Genomic DNA, 16,259 nt, shown 5'->3' on the forward strand with positions numbered 1-16,259 from the left:
CACCCAGCGGGTCCGTGGGAAGGGTGTCAGGATCCTATGGCCCCGTGGGGGGGGGTTGCCAGGGTCCGGAGGGGTGCCAGACCCCACCGGTCTCGGGGGGGGAGCTGCCAAGCTCCGTTGGTACCGGGGAGGGGGGGGCAGGCCCCTTCGGCCTTGTGGCGGGGGGTGTGGGGGACATCCTCCTCCTCCTCCTCCTCCTCCTATCTGCCATCCCAGTCTGCACCAGCCCTGCTCCCAGTCCCGGGCGCCCTGAGCTTGCTGGCAGGCTCCCCGCTTGCCCAGGGCACCGGGGCCACGCGTTCTCCTGGCTCGTCCATCCCGAAAGGAGCATCTCCCTCATCCAGTGTTTGGTTTCTGGTCCATCTGTCCTTCAGCGCTGTCTCCATCATCCCGTTTTCCTCCTGCAGGCAAAGTACAAGGAGCGAGGGACGGTCCTGGCTGAAGACCAGCTGGCTCAGGTGGGAGATCCACCCCTGCCCTGGCAGTGGGAAAAACCGTGGTTGTGAGCCCAGCCGCAAACCTGGGCTTCGTTTCCCCCTCTGCTTTGGTGTGCAGAGCATTATCCGTGAGCAGCGTGGATAATGATGGCATCCATCTCCATCAGAGAGCTGTGATGTTTGCTACAGGTCTTGCTCTGCCTCCCTTCTCGAGACCTCAGCAACATCTCATTTCTGTAGAACTGTTTCTGCCCCACGTACGTCACAGAATAACTGCTGCCTCCCCTTCTGAGCCTGTCTCTTGGTTCAGAACAGCCCTTTGCCTTGTCATATCTCCACTGTGGTCTGATATTGATATGAATTCAGTGTTAAAAGCGTGGAGAATTCTGACTTCATCGAGTGATTTTATCTTGTTTCCTTCCTTTAAGACCACTGGGTAGGCAGCACATCAGAGACCTGTCCTCAGTGTTTCTGGAGGACTCTGCTGACTTAGGGCCTGTTGGGGGCTGTGTTGATGCAAAAACTGCATTAAGTAAGTGTTAAGACAGAAACACTTCTCTGCAATTCTCTTTCAGATGTCTAAGCAGCTGGACATGTTTAAGACCAACTTAGAAGAGTTTGCCAGCAAACACAAGCAAGAGATCCGTAAAAACCCCGAGTTCCGGGTCCAGTTCCAGGATATGTGTGCAACAATTGGAGTGGATCCTTTGGCATGTGAGGAACAGGCACCAGGGTTAATGACTAAGGATTCATCTCACTGTTCTCATACTGGAAACAGCTCGCAGTGAAGCTGCAGTTTCCGTGAGGAGAGCTGATGCTGGTTTGATTCTTGGGGTTTGTGAATTGGTGTAATGTACCATTGGGTGTTATTTACTTAAAAGGGTGAGGGAAAACAGTAACCAAAATGGAGACTCTTCAGTGACGGTTCTGAGAGTCCTCACAGCGGGGTTTGCAAGCAGCCTGCCTGGCACCAGTAACTGTTAAGGAAGGATATTTTTGCCAATGGTCCTATCGCTTTCCCCTTTCTCACTTCACAGCTGGTAAAGGATTCTGGTCAGAGATGTTGGGAGTTGGAGACTTTTACTATGAACTGGGTGTGCAGATCATTGAAGTTTGCCTGGCTCTGAAACACAGGAATGGAGGTGAGGATCCCACTGTGTGTCGTTTCTAGGAGATACAGCTAATAGGAGGATACCCTTTCCCTGCAGAAAATGAGTCGCATGGCTCAGTCTAGTGTTCTTTACTAGATTTCACAAATTACGGAGGTGGCAGTTTTGTCTTCCTTGTCCCCAAAAAGCCTTGTTTTGTTTCTATAACATGTATAAAGGCTACACCGCTGGTAATCACCCAGCTTCGTTGATTCCTGCAGAAATCAACCAACTCTGTTTAGGTAACAAAACCATAACTCGCAGTATGGTGGGGAAGGAGCAGGCATCAATGCCAATCTTGAAGTAGTATGAAACTGATAAGTTACTGCTTTGAGCCTGGCACTAAGATTGTCTCTAAAGGATCACAGCAATATCCCAAAGAGTTGGAATACTAGTGATAAGTGCCTAATGAAAAGAGTGTAGATGTTCTTCACTCCGAAAAAGGCAATCTGAGACCAGGAAAGGGCTGCAGCAAAGCCAGCTGAAACCTGAGTCCAATACATTTGTGGGAGAAGGCGACAGCTGACTGCTGCATGTTAGTTCTGGGAACAGAAGGGACTCAGTGCTTATCTCACCCAAGGCTGGATACTGGGAACAATGAACAGCCGCTTGTAAAATCGCAGGCAGGGGTGAGCCAGCGGCAAATGGACAAAGGACCCTTGACTGCTCTTGCTGGAGTAATTTTGTTGCTATGCTGTAATGCTTTCCTGTCCCCTTTTGTTCACTCCTAGGTCTGATAACACTGGAAGAACTTCATCAGCAAGTGCTGAAGGGAAGGGGGAAGTTTGCTCAGGATGTCAGCCAGTGAGTGTCTGTGTATTGCAGGAAAGGGGACTCAAGTAGCATTTGGGGAAGAAAAGGGTGACCTCAGCAGCACTTCAAAGTGCTGCTGTTAATTGGACTCCAAATGTAGCTTCTAGCAATGGAGCCACTTACACATGATCCACAATTAACAACTTAACCGTTTCAGAAAGCAGCAGTGTGCTTTCTCTGGGAGCCCAAAGGCATAAAGGACTCTTGCCTTGAGCTGGAGACAATTAGTACCCTGCAAATCCAGCTCTCTTACTGAGGCACAGTCTGCTGAGGTCTCCTGAGCTGTAAGGGACTGACACATGTCATTACAGAAGCAGATTTTAGGACACAACTCGCCATCATGATCACTAATTGGGGCTGAATCTTAAAGTTTAGCACTTGCAGCTCAGGTACTACAAGTGTGTCTCTAATGCAAGTCTGCACTTCTGAAGGGGGCCACAGATAGGCAAACTAATTCTAAATTGCTTTATAAAATTTTTTTTCAGCTGTTGATTACCTGAAACTGCAGCAAGCTCCAAAGAGCTATTATTGCTCATAGCTTCTGCACATCAGTTCTTCCTTATTTACGGAACATAGTGGGCAGCTTCAGAGAGGCTCTTGCTTTAAAGCCTTGCATTGACCTCTGCTTCTCAGGGATGATCTCCTTCGTGCAATCAAGAAACTGAAGGTCTTGGGGAATGGCTTTGGGATTATTCCTGTTGGTGGAACATATCTGATCCAGTCGGTGCCAGCTGAACTGAACATGGATCACACTGTCGTCTTGCAGCTGGCAGAGGTATTGAGGCAGGATATTTTAAAATACAACCACCTTGAAAGAACCTTATTGCTTCCATGACAGGGAACTGTGATTAAACCAGGCCTGTAGGCAAAACTTCCCACACTCTCTTCTAAACTATGGACTTCAGTCTTGACTGTAAGCACACAATAGTTTTCCTCTCATTTCAGAAAAAGGGCTATGTAACAGTCAGTGAGATCAGGTCCAGTCTGAAGTGGGAGACGGAACGTGCAAAGCAAGTGCTGGTATGTATGAAGGTCTCATGTGCGCAGTGGAGTTCAGTGACAGTGTAGAGTGACTGCTCCTGCAGCAGACAGTTGGCTGGGGATGTGTTATCATGGCATGCACAGGGGATCCTAAGCTAGCTGGTACACCAAGGGCAGAGTACACGCTGCATAAACATAGAATGAGGAAAGCAGACTCTCAGAAGCTGCAGATACTCCTGTGGCTTCACTAATCTCCGTTAAAACTTGAATCTTGTTAGCTCAGGTCCTACATAAACATGCAGGGTGGGCATGGCTGGATGTCTGAACTATATTTCTCCAAGTCCAGTTGAGTAAAAGATTATTGTAGCCCTAGTGCTACACCCCCCCCCCCCCCGCCCTTACCCTAAAATAAATGTGGGGCCAGGCCTCTATTGTGAATGGCTTCTCAGCCATTTAGTTAAGTTTCACTCACAGTTTCCGCTCTGTTTGTATAGGAACACTTGCTGAAAGAAGGAATGGCCTGGCTGGATACTCAGGCAGCAGGAGAACCTCAGTACTGGCTGCCTGCTCTCTTTACAGAGCTGTACTCTCAGGATATCACTCCAGAGGAAGCCAAGGAGGCAATACCTTGACCGATATGTGTTCTGTGCCTGTATATAATTCTTCTTGTGAGGTTATTTGCATATCACCTGAAACACAGGGACAGCGGACTTGAAATAAAGTTTTGTAAAAAGTGTCTAGCTTGAAAAGTTTAATAGGACTAACTCATACTTGCTTACCTCTGAATTTTCTCCTCTGTTGTGCGTGGAAATGCCACTTACCGTTACAGACAACTAATTACCTTGTCACAGCAAGAGGAAAATTATCTAATCTAAGCTGCTACTGCAACTGCAGTCTCGGAGGACACAAGTGTGACTCTGCCTAAAGAATCTTGGGAGCCAGCAGTGACACTGAGAAACTGTTCTGCAGTCCTCTCTGCTCTGTGAATGAGTCGTTGTTCCACTAAGGAGTACCACAGTCTAGATTCTGCCAAAACAAACTTTATTGCACAAAAAAAATCTTATGTACAATAGTATATAAACAAGGTATCTTAGAGTGACTCTTGTGCATATATTTTCAACTCAATTAGGTCTAAAAATCTGTTGCTAAAACATCTCTGCCTAGAGCAGTCATTTGAGGATTGTCACTTTGAAATGGAAACATTCAGAAATGGTAGGACAGACAACATTAGAGCTATAAAACTAATACTTTTCTTTTACAGCCACATGCTAGTTATGTGAATAGTGTCCACAATAAGGCATTTTCTTGTTTTGTTGTATCGGTGGATGGTAACGCCACATGCATCACAAACAGATTTCAGAACCAGCTCTGCCTTGGGAAGGCAGCAGAGTCACAGCTCTACCCACAATGCTACTGAATGGTGAAAAACAACGTGACATTTACAATGGGATTAAAGAGGCGGTGAAGTAGCACACAGCTCATGACTTCTCGGGAGACTCCGCTGCCTCCCTAAGACCTCATTTCAAGGTGAACACCGCATTATTTACTCTCATCTGGTGTATGTATTGAGCGAGTCCTGTGTAAGTTCGGCTTTCCCTCAAGGGAAGACAGGGTTTAAGTCTAAATCAAGCCAATGACAGACCCAGGGGAGTTTGCTTGCTAAAGGGAAAAAAGGTTCCCAAGTTGTTAAACGGCACCTTAACAATTCAGAAATGTTTCCACCTTTCAGCTTTTCAGAGCTGCTGAAGCAGCAGTGTGCAGGCTTTTAAGTTCTGCAAGAGTTGATATAAATCACAGAGACTGAAAATAATTTAGTGACGCATGGGGCATTGCCTTTCTGTACAGCATACGGCAGGGGTCTTTTGGCCCCTCTTTCTGCACTTTTTTTAGAACAAAGATGACTGCATTGGAAGTTCTCCCACCACCATCAGGAGTCTGAAACAGGGCCAAGCTGGTGGGAAGGTGTTTAAGGAAACTGGGAGAGGGCCCAGGACAATGTGCAACTTTGTGCTTAGCTTTCTATCAAAGCTCCCATAAAAATACTAAAAAAAAAAAAAAAAAAAAAAAAAAAAAAAAAAAAATTAGATTAAGCTCTTTATCAACAAAACATTATACTGCTCCAATCAATCATCACCAGGGTCATTTACCTGGAGAAACTGGGTATTTCACCTCCACCCAAGTTACACCGAATACATCTTTTGATGTAATGGCACTCGCAGCCAGCAGACACCTCTCCAAGAGGCCGGCCTTCGCTCACAGTAAAAAGCTGCTGTTTAAAACGGTCAATGCACTGAAGTGTTAAACTTTATGACACTCAGCTAGCTTGCGCTCGGCCAAGTTTGGCAAAGGAATTTGTCAGTAACAAGGCGTACACCTCCGAAGAACTCCAGCCAGAAACAGTGGCTTCCTTAGCTAGAACTGCCCCTTACTCTAGCGTTTCAATCTGATGGATCAAGGTAGCAGCAGGGAGTGAGGTGACAGGAGGAAGAAGGGAGGAAAATAAAATATTACACTGAGTAGAGAGGTGGAAAGCAAAGAGTACTTCAGTTAAGGAAACAAAACAGCTCCATTCAGAGCAGCCAGAATAAAGTATGTCTAGAATACTAAATTCAAATCAACACTTGGAAAAAAAAAAATACACAAACTAGATTTATTTTTAAGTGCTCCCCCCATCTCTGACCAATGGTTTTCTCACCCTCCCTTCCCCAAAATGCCAGGATGAACACACCTGCACTCAATTTATGGATTCTTGCAGTTTCCACTTTTCATCTGCCCCTTTGCGCCTGAAGTCTCAGTGGACGAAGTCACCCAGGGCGTGAGTAAAGCTTTCAGAAAGGAGCCCAGATTCCACCACTGCTCTTTATCTTTGGTCTGTCTAGAACAGTGTCTAGAAGAAAGACATCAGGTAAATGGGCTCCATAGAGCAGAGAGGCTCCATCTCTCCCAACCCGCACAAAAAAGGTTTCGCCTGGGCACACGGTGCATGGGCCCTGTCATACCCTGGACTCATCAAAGCGCTCCCACAGCTACAGCTCCACATTCAGCATGGCCCCAGGGAAGGGCCCACTGTCTAGGAACAGAAAAGCTGTAAAGAGGATTCGCAGTCTAGATCTCATTCTTTAATCAAATGGAGAGAAAGAAAAAAAAAACCACAACCAGTGTAGGTGTTTCCAAAAAATAACCTGATGCCACATGCTCCGGCTTTCTAGCATAGTAAGTACCTTTTAAGAGTAGCCTGCCACAAGCTTGGCTTTGTCTAGCATGAAGTCTTCTCGTTCAGCGTTATCCACCAGAGCAGTAAAAGGAGACAGAAGATATCCCGCAGTTTTTTCTGCTCTGGCATTGGTTTGGTTGTCGAGTCTGTCAGGGGTACTCTAGAGTGTGAAGACAGAACATCCCCACGGCTTGGCCTCTCCACTGTTAACACAGCTCTAAGCTTTAGAGCAACCTTGAGTGTCTGTCTCTGTCTCAGAGGAGCTGCTCTCAGAGTCTATTTCTGTATTCTCCTGCTGGTGTTTCTCTTGCACCTTCTGCCGAATTCCTTGCAAACGCACTAATAGGGACTGATAGTCAAAGTGGCCTCGTTTTTCACCAAAAGGATCCTGGAAGAAAGCCATAGATAAGCCTATTAATATAGACCATTATCCTTCCGGCAAGAAGCAGAAAGAAGAAAGGTGCGTAGTAATTGGGCAACAAATGGCTAAAGACTTAAGGGTTAAATCCCATCTTATGATGGAGCGGCCCCTTAACTTCCCACTGTCGTGGCCAAGGTTGAAGACTGATAATAATTTCTGTTTGGAGTCTCTTTTGGGAAACCTTACAAACCCAAGCAAACTTCAAAAACAGATGAACGGCCAAGCAGACACGGGTTGGATTTCTACTACCACCTTTGAGGAAATAAACTGTTTCAAGGATTTGGTCTCAGGACCACTCCAGGGAGGCAGGGAAAACATTACAAATGAAAGTCTCTAAATCCAGAGGCCAAAGACTTGACCACACTTTATATTAGTGCCACAGACCCCATCCAAATGAAAGCATTGCTATTCTCATTTTAAATCAAGGCTCTCAGCTGAGATGTAGCCAAGTCAGAGGCAGAAAGTCTTTGGAGACTATTTAACATTTGCTACTTTTATCCCCATCCCAGGTTGAAAACACATTGCCAGGGCTATATAAGGTGGTGGTGGTGTTTATGCTGTCCCATCTTACGGGAGTCTTAGGTACAAGCCAACATGTGGCCCCAGAGTTAACAAGACAGCACATCTGGCAAGCACTCAGCTGATACTGAGCCTGGAGTGACTTCATTTTAAATACAAGGTCATGAAGACAACAACTACCATCTCCCCAGCACGTTGTGTTCATGCTTCCTGCGCTACTATTTACAAGTAAGCAGAAAACCAACTATGGCAGTCACTACCTCTGGGAACTGAGGACAACACAGTGATCTTCGTAAACCCTGAAGAAAGCAACTGAGCCCTGGCGCCTTGAAGAAGAAACAAGAGTGGGCCACACCTGACAATCCTCACCAAACTTCACTACACAGCCTTCAGTTCAGTACTCTCTGCAGCTCTAAGTCAGGCACAGACCTTCCTTATGGGAATTTCTCACTCCAAACACGAAATCTCCTGCTTCGGGAGTGCTTTCAATTTATGAATTACAAAGCCAGTGACGGCACTGACGGGAAGAAAGGGCTCAGAGACACAAGATCATTAAATCAACCACCTCCAACTTTTCTTAGCAGTGGAATTTCTCAATGACTCAGACAAGAGGTGGCTGATGAGGGAGGAAGACACATCTGTTCATATGCAAATAGCTTGGCAATCTATTCTTTAAAGTCTACTTTCCTGCAGAAACAAGCTCCTGTATTCAACCTGTCTAGATGTGTCTGCCATATTGTCACTCTTCCTCCACCCCTTCCTCCCCCAGTAACTTTTGACTCAGTCAGCCACTTTCAATCTCATCTGACACAATAGGGAGTGTCAGAGAAGTTCCTATCTGCTGTATGAGCAAAGGAACCTCAGAAAAAGAGAAACTCTAGCAGTGACCCCACAGGAAAATACTGCAATAGAGTACAGTTGCCACCAGCATTGGATAACCTGCATGTGCCTTCCCTGCTTAATACCAAATCCACGTGAAAGCAAACTGTACTGGTTCCACTGCTGAAAGTACCACCTGCTTGCCTGGAGAGTGTCTCAGGCCCAGTACTCAGAAATCGTAACAGCCTTAAAAAGATTGTGTGCATACTCTGAACTTGGGGGTGGTAGTGTTTTACCCACAGGAACATCACAGGTCTCAGTTTTGTGATTCAAAGTTGGAATATAAAGTTCATAGAAAAGATCCAGATCCACTCCCTGTACCTCTAGGTGCTGCACCTTGTTGTTTGTCACTAAGGACACACTCTTATCTAAGGCAGTGTGTTATCAACAAGAAAATTGTCTGCCACCCACCTGCATTGTCTGTCCTTGGAGATAAAGTCTCTCTTTACACACCCCTTCATAGAAGTCGTAGTATTCCATGAAGGACTTCTCCATTACGCCCCTGAATGCAATGAGAGAGCAAACAATCAACACAAAACGACAGTGTTACAACAGTCACATCATCCAGGGTCACAACATCCCACTGAACTCCAGTTCATGTAGTCAGCATGGACACTCATACAGGGTGCCCCAGACAACTAACAGGGTACAACGAGGAAAGACACAGAGCGAAAGGAACTGCAGCATCACTGCTGCTGAAGAGATTCTGCACGTGCTTCCACAACAGCTGTGCTCCCCTCCCTCCGAGATTCCCCCCCCCCCATAAGACAAGGCAAATTTATTCTCAAACACAAGTCAGAGGATGCAGCCGTTGTGCACATTAACACAGCCTTTGTCAATGCACAGCTCCTGGGCACCACACAGATGCAGCCATCCACTTCAGGGGAAATAAAATGACTCTTCACTGGACTAGGCAGAGGTAAAGACTTGCTCTTCCCTGAAGCAACTCTCAAGATCTCAGGAAGAGCAGCCAGAGGAGTTTATCCTGCTTCCCCACACCCACTTTCTTATGCTCCCTCCATGCCTCTTTTCCATACCGTAATGGCTCAGGACAGGGACACTTTCCTTCCAGCATGTCGCAAACTGCTACTCGGATGGTCTCATGCCGAATGCACTCATTATAGTTCTTGCTGTCCCCGGGGTGCCTCTCCTGGAAACAGAATTTGGGCCAGTGAGTCCACGCGACTGCAATGGCTCTTCATCTCTCCCTCTTGGGCCTGATGAATTTCACTGGTGCATGAACCCACTACAGCTTTGTCTGTTCTGTGTATGCTGAGCTAATTTATATTGCAAATGAAAAGCTGGCAAGATTTTACACGTCTCCAGAGTCTTGGACTCACACAGCTGTGGAGACAGGTCAACTGATAAAGTTAGCACAGAAACCTGCCTCTCTGAGATGCTGGAGACCATGAAGACCTGAGCAGTTTGGTTCCTGCATGACAGTACGTCCCAAGGAAGCCATTTCAGGAGTCACGTAGCAGAGAAACGAAGAGCCATCCCATCTCCCCGGCAACTTCTTGAATGCCTCATGTTCTTCTGTTACTTTACACATACGTGAGCTAAGCAGCCTCTGGTTCAGAGCTGGCTTGCAACTCCCCCTCAAGCTCTGACTAGAGGCAGAGCAAGCTGGAAAAGAGCCAAGTGACAAAATCTACTTTTGTCCCCATTTCCAGAACTGGATTTGCCACCAGGAGCAAGGTGTGGAGGGAAGAGACAAATAGCTGCAGAACCAGAGATGGTCCACCTTAAGCTCTCACCTGCTCAAAGCCGGGTTCATTGTGGTAGGGGTTCTCAGTCATCAGAGACTGGATGGAGATGAGGACTGAAGAGATACTCTGTGCTGGGCTCCACGCAGGCCCGGTCCAAGTGCTGAGGCATCAAAACAGAAAAGCATCAATTAACAACGCAGGACTGGCCCAGCGAGCACCATCCCTCCAACTACCAAAGATCAGAAAGCTTGGGAAACCACATCTATACCTTACAGAAATGCGACAGGAAAAGAAACAGCTGCTACAGATATAGAAAGCACTGGACGCAGAGAAAGTTTTCAGGGTCAAAGTAGTTTATTCTCTCAACCAAGTGAGTACTTTAGCCTGAGCAAGACAAGGGAGTCTGTTAAACCTCAGTCCACTGCTAACACACACAGGGCATCACACATGAGTTCAGGAAAAGTAACATTTCCAAGCATTTTACAGGGAACTTTAAAGCTATGGCTATCATCTCGCACAGCAGCCTGGAGCAACACAAGCTACCAGCACTACCGTAAGTCAAAAACAACTCTTAAGAACTGAAATCTGACTTTTGAGACTCAAACAAGACCATCACTTGTGCAGTCTGTAATGCAGACACTCAGCACAAGGACTCCCATCAAAAGCACTAACGGATGCTCTGCTATAGGAATAAGGTGCCCATTTCATACACACAGGGTAGCAAAAACGTTTGCACAGAATAGCATAAGCAGAAAAAGCTGTTCTGCTTCTTGCCCTTAATATCTTAGTTCCAGATACAGACCTGTCTCCCTGTGAGCTGAACAAGGATGTGCTGACCCACATATGCTCTTCCTAAATCCTTTCATTTGCAGCTCCCTCTGCGCTTCCCATTTCTGCTAAGGCCGAGGCTCTTTGTTCACTCTTCAATAATTTAGCTTCCATGCCAGGGCTACAATTGCATGAGCAACAAGGCAGCTTGTGTGGGAGCTACTGGGCATTCAGACCCCCAAGATATGGATGTGCCCTACACATCTCAGCGCTTTGCAGGCACTGGCATCCAGCTCACTGGATCAGGAAAACTCCTACGCTGAGGAAGGTGTTTCCCAGTACAATGCATCTCTCTACCAGCCCTGGGCCAGCATCTATCAGCTGATGAGTATCAGCTACTTGGACCAACTTTGGTGTAAGTGGCACATGCATAGCACTCCAGAAACCATCCCAGCAAAGGCAGTCTTATAACCACATCAGTGCTCAAGCTCCTGCTGGTTAGTCAAATCCCTACAGCAATTCAAGCCATCACTGCCCTTTCCTCACCTGGCTGCCGCTACTACCTCTCTGCAGCAGAAGGAACCATGTACTATCGGCCCAGCTGCACCAGTCCAGAGTCTCAGCAAAAGCCTTTCTTTACTGGCAACTGAAACTGTCACAGCTGGGGTTGGGAATATCACACCATGGCCACGGTTCCTCTGGCAGAGCCATAAGAGCCATTCAATCAGTCAGGACTTTCACATGTTTAAAAATCAAGCAGGTGAATAACAAGCATTTGCAGCAGTGGAGCCTGTTTGAACAGGCAGCATGGGAGCAGTGCTTGTAAATCATCACACCCACCGCTCAGCCCCACATACTATGTGTAGGTGGAAGCCCAGAGCAGTCAAATGGCTCTCAAGGAAGTTCTTAGTGGCTTTTAATTTTATTTATTTATTTTTAAACCCACATAGAGAGAGGAAATTAAAACCACAAAAACCTACATTCAAACAACATTAAGGATCAGGCTGCAAAGCGCAAAAGCAGAAGAAAAGCAGTGCTGGGGCTGAGGCTTTGCAAGGGGAAGCAGGAGAAAAGCGGCAGCGTCCACTGAACTTCGTGCTTCCTCTGCTCCGTTCTCAGGTGCTTTTAAAGACAAGTTAGACTCTTATTTCAGTAGAGGAATTTGTGCTGCTTTACGACTCCGATTCTGCACACGACTTCACAGAAGCACAAAGGTGCATCCAAGCACGTGTCTGGGGCAAGATCAGGGCACAATGCGCTGAGAAGGATGCATGAGGCAGGATACAGCCTGCAGCCACCTCCTGATTTCCCATCAAAACAGCCAAAGTCTCCTCTTACCCTAGGATACTCAGGCAGACTTTCCCATTGCGGTAGAAGTTGGGGTTAAACCTCACTGTGTTATTTCCCGTTGTCATCAGTTTGACCCTTGGTGGGTGGATGGGATAATCTGGAGGACAGCGAAACAGGAACAAGAAGAAACCCCCTTCATAAGGCGTGTCAAATGGGCCTGTGATCAATGCATGAATCTGGAAAACAAAAGCCCGTCTTGCGCACCACTTCAAAATTGTGCAGCACCATCAAATCCTCAACAAAGCCAACCAAAGGCAAGAAATCTCCACCCAGGCAGCAGCACAGAGGCAGCGTCTTCCACAAGCACACGCCATGTGCAGGCCATACTTAACCCTCCCTCATTCCCTCGTTAGCCAGAGTCACTGCTGCACACTTCTCTCCCCTCTGCCACACTCAATGTGCAAAGCAGGTTCCAACACAAGGTTTGGCCAGAGTCCACAACAGCTGCCTCCCATACATCTCTATACAGTCCAAACCAGACTGAATCACAGTTCAGCTGGTAAGCTATGCTTAAAAAAAAAAAAAAAAAAAAGAAGATTTTGAATATGAAAAAAAAATAATCTAATTTTAGAAAGAAAAAGATTCAGAATTTCTGCCAAAACTAGAGCATTCCTCAATTTTATGGTCTCATGCTGATTTGGTCTTATTAAAACCAATCACTCAATTTCCTCTGCCAGGATCCAAAATTAAGACCCTATTCTCTCCATGCTAATTACCCTCAAAGATCCCAATTGTATACCAGGAAATCTACTCCCTTTGGGCTATTAAGGAAGCTTACTCCCCAAGTGATCCAAGCAGTCTCCTTTAATGATCCTCTTACCTCCCCAGGATTTCAGTTAAAAGCCCCAAGGCTAGTGTTCTACAAACCTGCATTTCCGTTGAAGGGCATTTTGGCACTTGCAGCTACCAACGCTGAGGGAAGCCAGAGCTGCAGCTAAAACTGCCCCAGGTAGGAGTTGACTGTGCAGAGACACTCCCTTTGTGCCACCTCCAAAACCCCAGGGGCCCCAAGCCAGGCAGGCACTTACATGGCAGGAATTTGGGGGAATCTGGGGGATGCCATGTTTGTCAGGGGGGTAGGAGAAGTGTGCAGCAGAGGAAAAACCAAAGCAACCTCACACACACGCAACTCTCAGAAACCAGCACAGCCAGACCAGGTGACACCGGCTGGAGAAAGGGCAGCACCAGCCAAGAAACACGTCGGATCAAGAACACCATTTGAGCAACCTCTGCCCCCCAGCTCACTGCATTCTCTCTGACATAATCTGAAATTCCCAGTCCTGGAAAACCCTGAGAGCCAGGAGGGGAAGAACCAAGGCAGGAGAGGCCGTAGCCATGCCACTGTCCCTAGGGAGCGGGTCTGCTGGAGGCAATGTGGTGGGACCGGCTGCGTGGGTCAGACCTGCGCGCGACCCTGGTACCTGTGAGAACCCGGCGGGCAGCTCCGCAGCAGGCCAGGGCCCAGGTACAGGGACGCATCTCTCTACCAGCTCACAACAATTAAACATCTCCAAGTCCCACAGGCAGATTACAGATAGTCCAGCACTGCTTGTGGCTAATGGATGTTTCTCATTTCCAGCCTCCGAGAAGCCCCCCATGGCCAATGGCTTTCCATGGAGCTCGCTCTTCTCTGAGCTACTCTATTGATTGTTTTCAAGCCTCAGTAGGATGAAATGAGCTAGATCAACACCTCACTGGTTCACAGGGCCACTAAAGCAGAGCTGGCTTTATCTGTGGAAGCTCCTCAGATGCCTGTGATAATATCTCTCCACAGAGCCAGTTTCCTTGAGAGCCTCCTCCCATTTTAAATGCAGCCCATCTCAATGTCACCAAGAAAACTGGAGCCTCATTATGCATTTGCAAGACTCACCCTGACTTCTCTCAAAACATTAAGGGAATGCTCCATTTGGGCAAACCCTTAAAGCAGCCATCAACAGCAACATACAGAGAAACGGAAAGTTGAACCAGCTCCAAATCTTCTCTTACCTTGGTCATGTCGTGGGGATCAGGCACAACAAACATTCCCGGGGGCGGTTCCTTGTAAATGGACATGATATCCCTGAACAAAGGAAACAGGAATTAGTCAAGATCTCCCTTGGCGTTCATCAGCTCTCGAGGTGCAGGAACGTTCTAGATGACAAATCTGTGCACGGATGCAAAGGGACAGAATTTTAAGATGGAAACTTGCAACTCGTAAAGAGCTAGACATTTTTCTTTTGCCTCTGACTGTTTTCTGGCTGAGCTCTTTCAACTTATCCCCAAAAATAGTTGAGGCATTTCAAGAGCACAAGCACTATTTAATGAATCAATTCATGAGGCACCAGACCAAACACACCTTGACTACCTGCTGCCTTGTATCTTCCCATAGATTAGCTTCAGTACATAAAACTTCAACCATAAACTTCCCCTAAGGTAGTCGTTTAAAAGTTCTCTTAGGTGAGTTTTGTTGTTTACAGGATGACTTTCCCTCCCCATGTTTTCCTTCTTCACACTCAGACTATTTACAGAATCCCTTTGGTATACCCAGTCATTTGTTTTCACCAAACATACCATGACTCAACTGCCTTTGAGAAGATTACTGCTCTGACAAATTTGGGTTTAATCAGACAGCAGGTTCAAGAGTAGTTAGGATGCACACACACACAACTTGATCACAATGGCCTCGTTTTCTAGGAACTCTGACCAAATGAACTGAAAAACAACAAATCACCTACAACCCGGTGCAGTTTACAGACAAACCGACTGGCACCTGTAACCTTTCATAGCCCAAAACCTCCCTCCCATAATCAGAGCTGCACTGAGCTCCAGGACAAGCTCCCACTCGATCTTCCCAGCTGGGAAGCAACCAGAGCTCAGACAGGTTTCAAGGCGAGAGCAAGTGCGAGAGCAAGAGGAGAGCCTCGCCTTCCTGCCTACCTTTACAAGGTTAGTGGTTTTGGCATTTGGGTTGGAAACTGCCCAAATATCTGGTGCCATCTTTGGAAGACATTATACAGCTCTAGAACAAGGATGAGCAAGAGCCTGGCAGGCAGTAATACTTGCTCCGAAGGAAGAGGAAGAACTTGTTGAAACAGTGCCAGCATTTCTAACAATACAAGACCATATTGCTCATAATATCAAATGCTATCGACATGCCAAGTTTAACCAGATGATCCTTTAAAGAGTCAGAGCAGCCAAATGGGTGGGCACCGGTAGGAAGGAGGATCGCTACGGGCAGGTTTAAGATAAACATCTTAACTCGACCCTTGATGGGGACTGAGAAGCCTGCTCCCCTCCCCATTTAACAACACCTCTGAGGAGCACCCAGCGATCCTGAGGGCAGGCTGAGAGCCATGCACCGAGAAGCTCTGCTGCCAAACGCCCCACCAAGAGCAGATGGAGAAAGAGACCCCGGATGGTGGTACAGGGGTCCACAGCTCCAGCGCAGGCGAGGTGTGAGACTCCATCCTCGCCCAAGCTCCTGGGCAAGGAGAGTCCTGGGGCATGGCTGGGACCGGGGTCTGGCCCCAGGAAAGCCCCGGGACGCAGGGAAGGACCGGAGGCTGTCCCCAGACCTGAACCCAGGTCTCCAGGGCCTCTTGTGAGGGGATGGTGAGGCCCAGGGGACAATTACCGCCTCGAGGGTACCGGCGATGAGCCAAGCATCTCTGCCGCCTTACGACCCTCAGGCTCCGTGCCCGCTTTCCACCCAGGCAGCCCCCGCAACAGCCACCGGGGCAGGGCGGCGGGGGTTCGCCGGCCCACAGCTAGCTAGGCCCGGGGGAGCCCGGCGAGGCCGGCAGAGGCGAGGACCGGAGTCACCCTCCCCCCAGGTCGTTAAGGGAGCCGTCACACCCGGCAGCACCGCTCGGCCACCGGGCCCGGGAGGCTCCGCTGCTGACGGGCAAGAGCGGCTTATCTCACCGTTTGATCCGCAGGAGACAGGCCGGGCTGGGCCGTTCGCTGTCCCAGTCGCCGCTGACGGTGGGGTCCCAAAAGGCGGAGTGCGTGAGGAGCGCGGCCCCCGCGGCCGCCGCCGCC

General features: G+C 47.9%; 2 protein-coding genes across 9 annotated transcripts; one reads left to right on the plus strand and one right to left on the minus strand.

The window, feature by feature from the left end:
* Positions 1 to 410: 410 nt before the first annotated feature.
* On the plus strand, positions 411 to 4,113 carry SNF8 (SNF8, ESCRT-II complex subunit). Its single transcript, XM_010585491.1, has 7 exons — positions 411 to 458; positions 1,013 to 1,151; positions 1,475 to 1,579; positions 2,317 to 2,389; positions 3,032 to 3,173; positions 3,344 to 3,418; positions 3,874 to 4,113. Exons 2-7 carry the CDS (start codon positions 1,013 to 1,015, stop codon positions 4,009 to 4,011), a joined length of 672 nt encoding a protein of 223 aa, XP_010583793.1. The 5' UTR covers positions 411 to 458; the 3' UTR covers positions 4,012 to 4,113.
* A 296-nt stretch (positions 4,114 to 4,409) lies between these two features.
* UBE2Z (ubiquitin-conjugating enzyme E2Z) lies at positions 4,410 to 16,253 on the minus strand. Of its 8 annotated transcripts, XR_775505.1 has the most exons (9): positions 16,143 to 16,223; positions 14,226 to 14,298; positions 12,228 to 12,415; positions 10,170 to 10,281; positions 9,450 to 9,562; positions 8,824 to 8,914; positions 6,601 to 6,981; positions 6,379 to 6,449; positions 5,434 to 6,266 (listed from the first exon to the last, which is right to left on the minus strand). XR_775505.1 is itself a non-coding variant. In XM_010585493.1 (7 exons), the coding sequence occupies exons 2-7, from the start codon at positions 14,289 to 14,291 to the stop codon at positions 6,811 to 6,813; spliced, it is 741 nt and encodes a 246-aa protein (XP_010583795.1). In that variant the 5' UTR covers positions 14,292 to 14,298; positions 16,143 to 16,253; the 3' UTR covers positions 5,434 to 6,810. The 8 variants fall into 8 exon arrangements, 1 of the variants encoding a protein (XP_010583795.1); XR_775500.1 differs by adding an exon at positions 4,410 to 5,421 and having other exon boundaries at positions 5,527 to 6,981; XR_775506.1 differs by lacking the exon at positions 6,379 to 6,449.
* Positions 16,254 to 16,259: the final 6 nt, after the last annotated feature.

Source organism: Haliaeetus leucocephalus, unplaced genomic scaffold (assembly GCF_000737465.1).
Source record: "Haliaeetus leucocephalus isolate CR32 unplaced genomic scaffold, Haliaeetus_leucocephalus-4.0 Scaffold110, whole genome shotgun sequence".
NCBI classification, from domain to species: domain Eukaryota; kingdom Metazoa; phylum Chordata; class Aves; order Accipitriformes; family Accipitridae; genus Haliaeetus; species Haliaeetus leucocephalus.

Excerpts from the sequence above, each read along its gene's own strand:
- SNF8 (XM_010585491.1), top strand. The coding sequence starts at position 1,013 with ATGTCTAAGCAGCTGGACATGTTTAAGACCAACTTAGAAGAGTTTGCC. Across the intron at positions 2,390-3,031 it reads TTTGCTCAGGATGTCAGCCA|GGATGATCTCCTTCGTGCAA; the intron begins GTGAGTGTCTGT and ends TCTGCTTCTCAG. Across the intron at positions 3,174-3,343 it reads TCGTCTTGCAGCTGGCAGAG|AAAAAGGGCTATGTAACAGT; the intron begins GTATTGAGGCAG and ends CTCTCATTTCAG.
- UBE2Z (XM_010585493.1), bottom strand. The coding sequence starts at position 14,291 with ATGTCCATTTACAAGGAACCGCCCCCGGGAATGTTTGTTGTGCCTGAT. Across the intron at positions 12,416-14,225 it reads ATCCCCACGACATGACCAAG|ATTCATGCATTGATCACAGG; the intron begins GTAAGAGAAGAT and ends TTTGTTTTCCAG. Across the intron at positions 9,563-10,169 it reads ATGAACCCGGCTTTGAGCAG|GAGAGGCACCCCGGGGACAG; the intron begins GTGAGAGCTTAA and ends TTCTGTTTCCAG.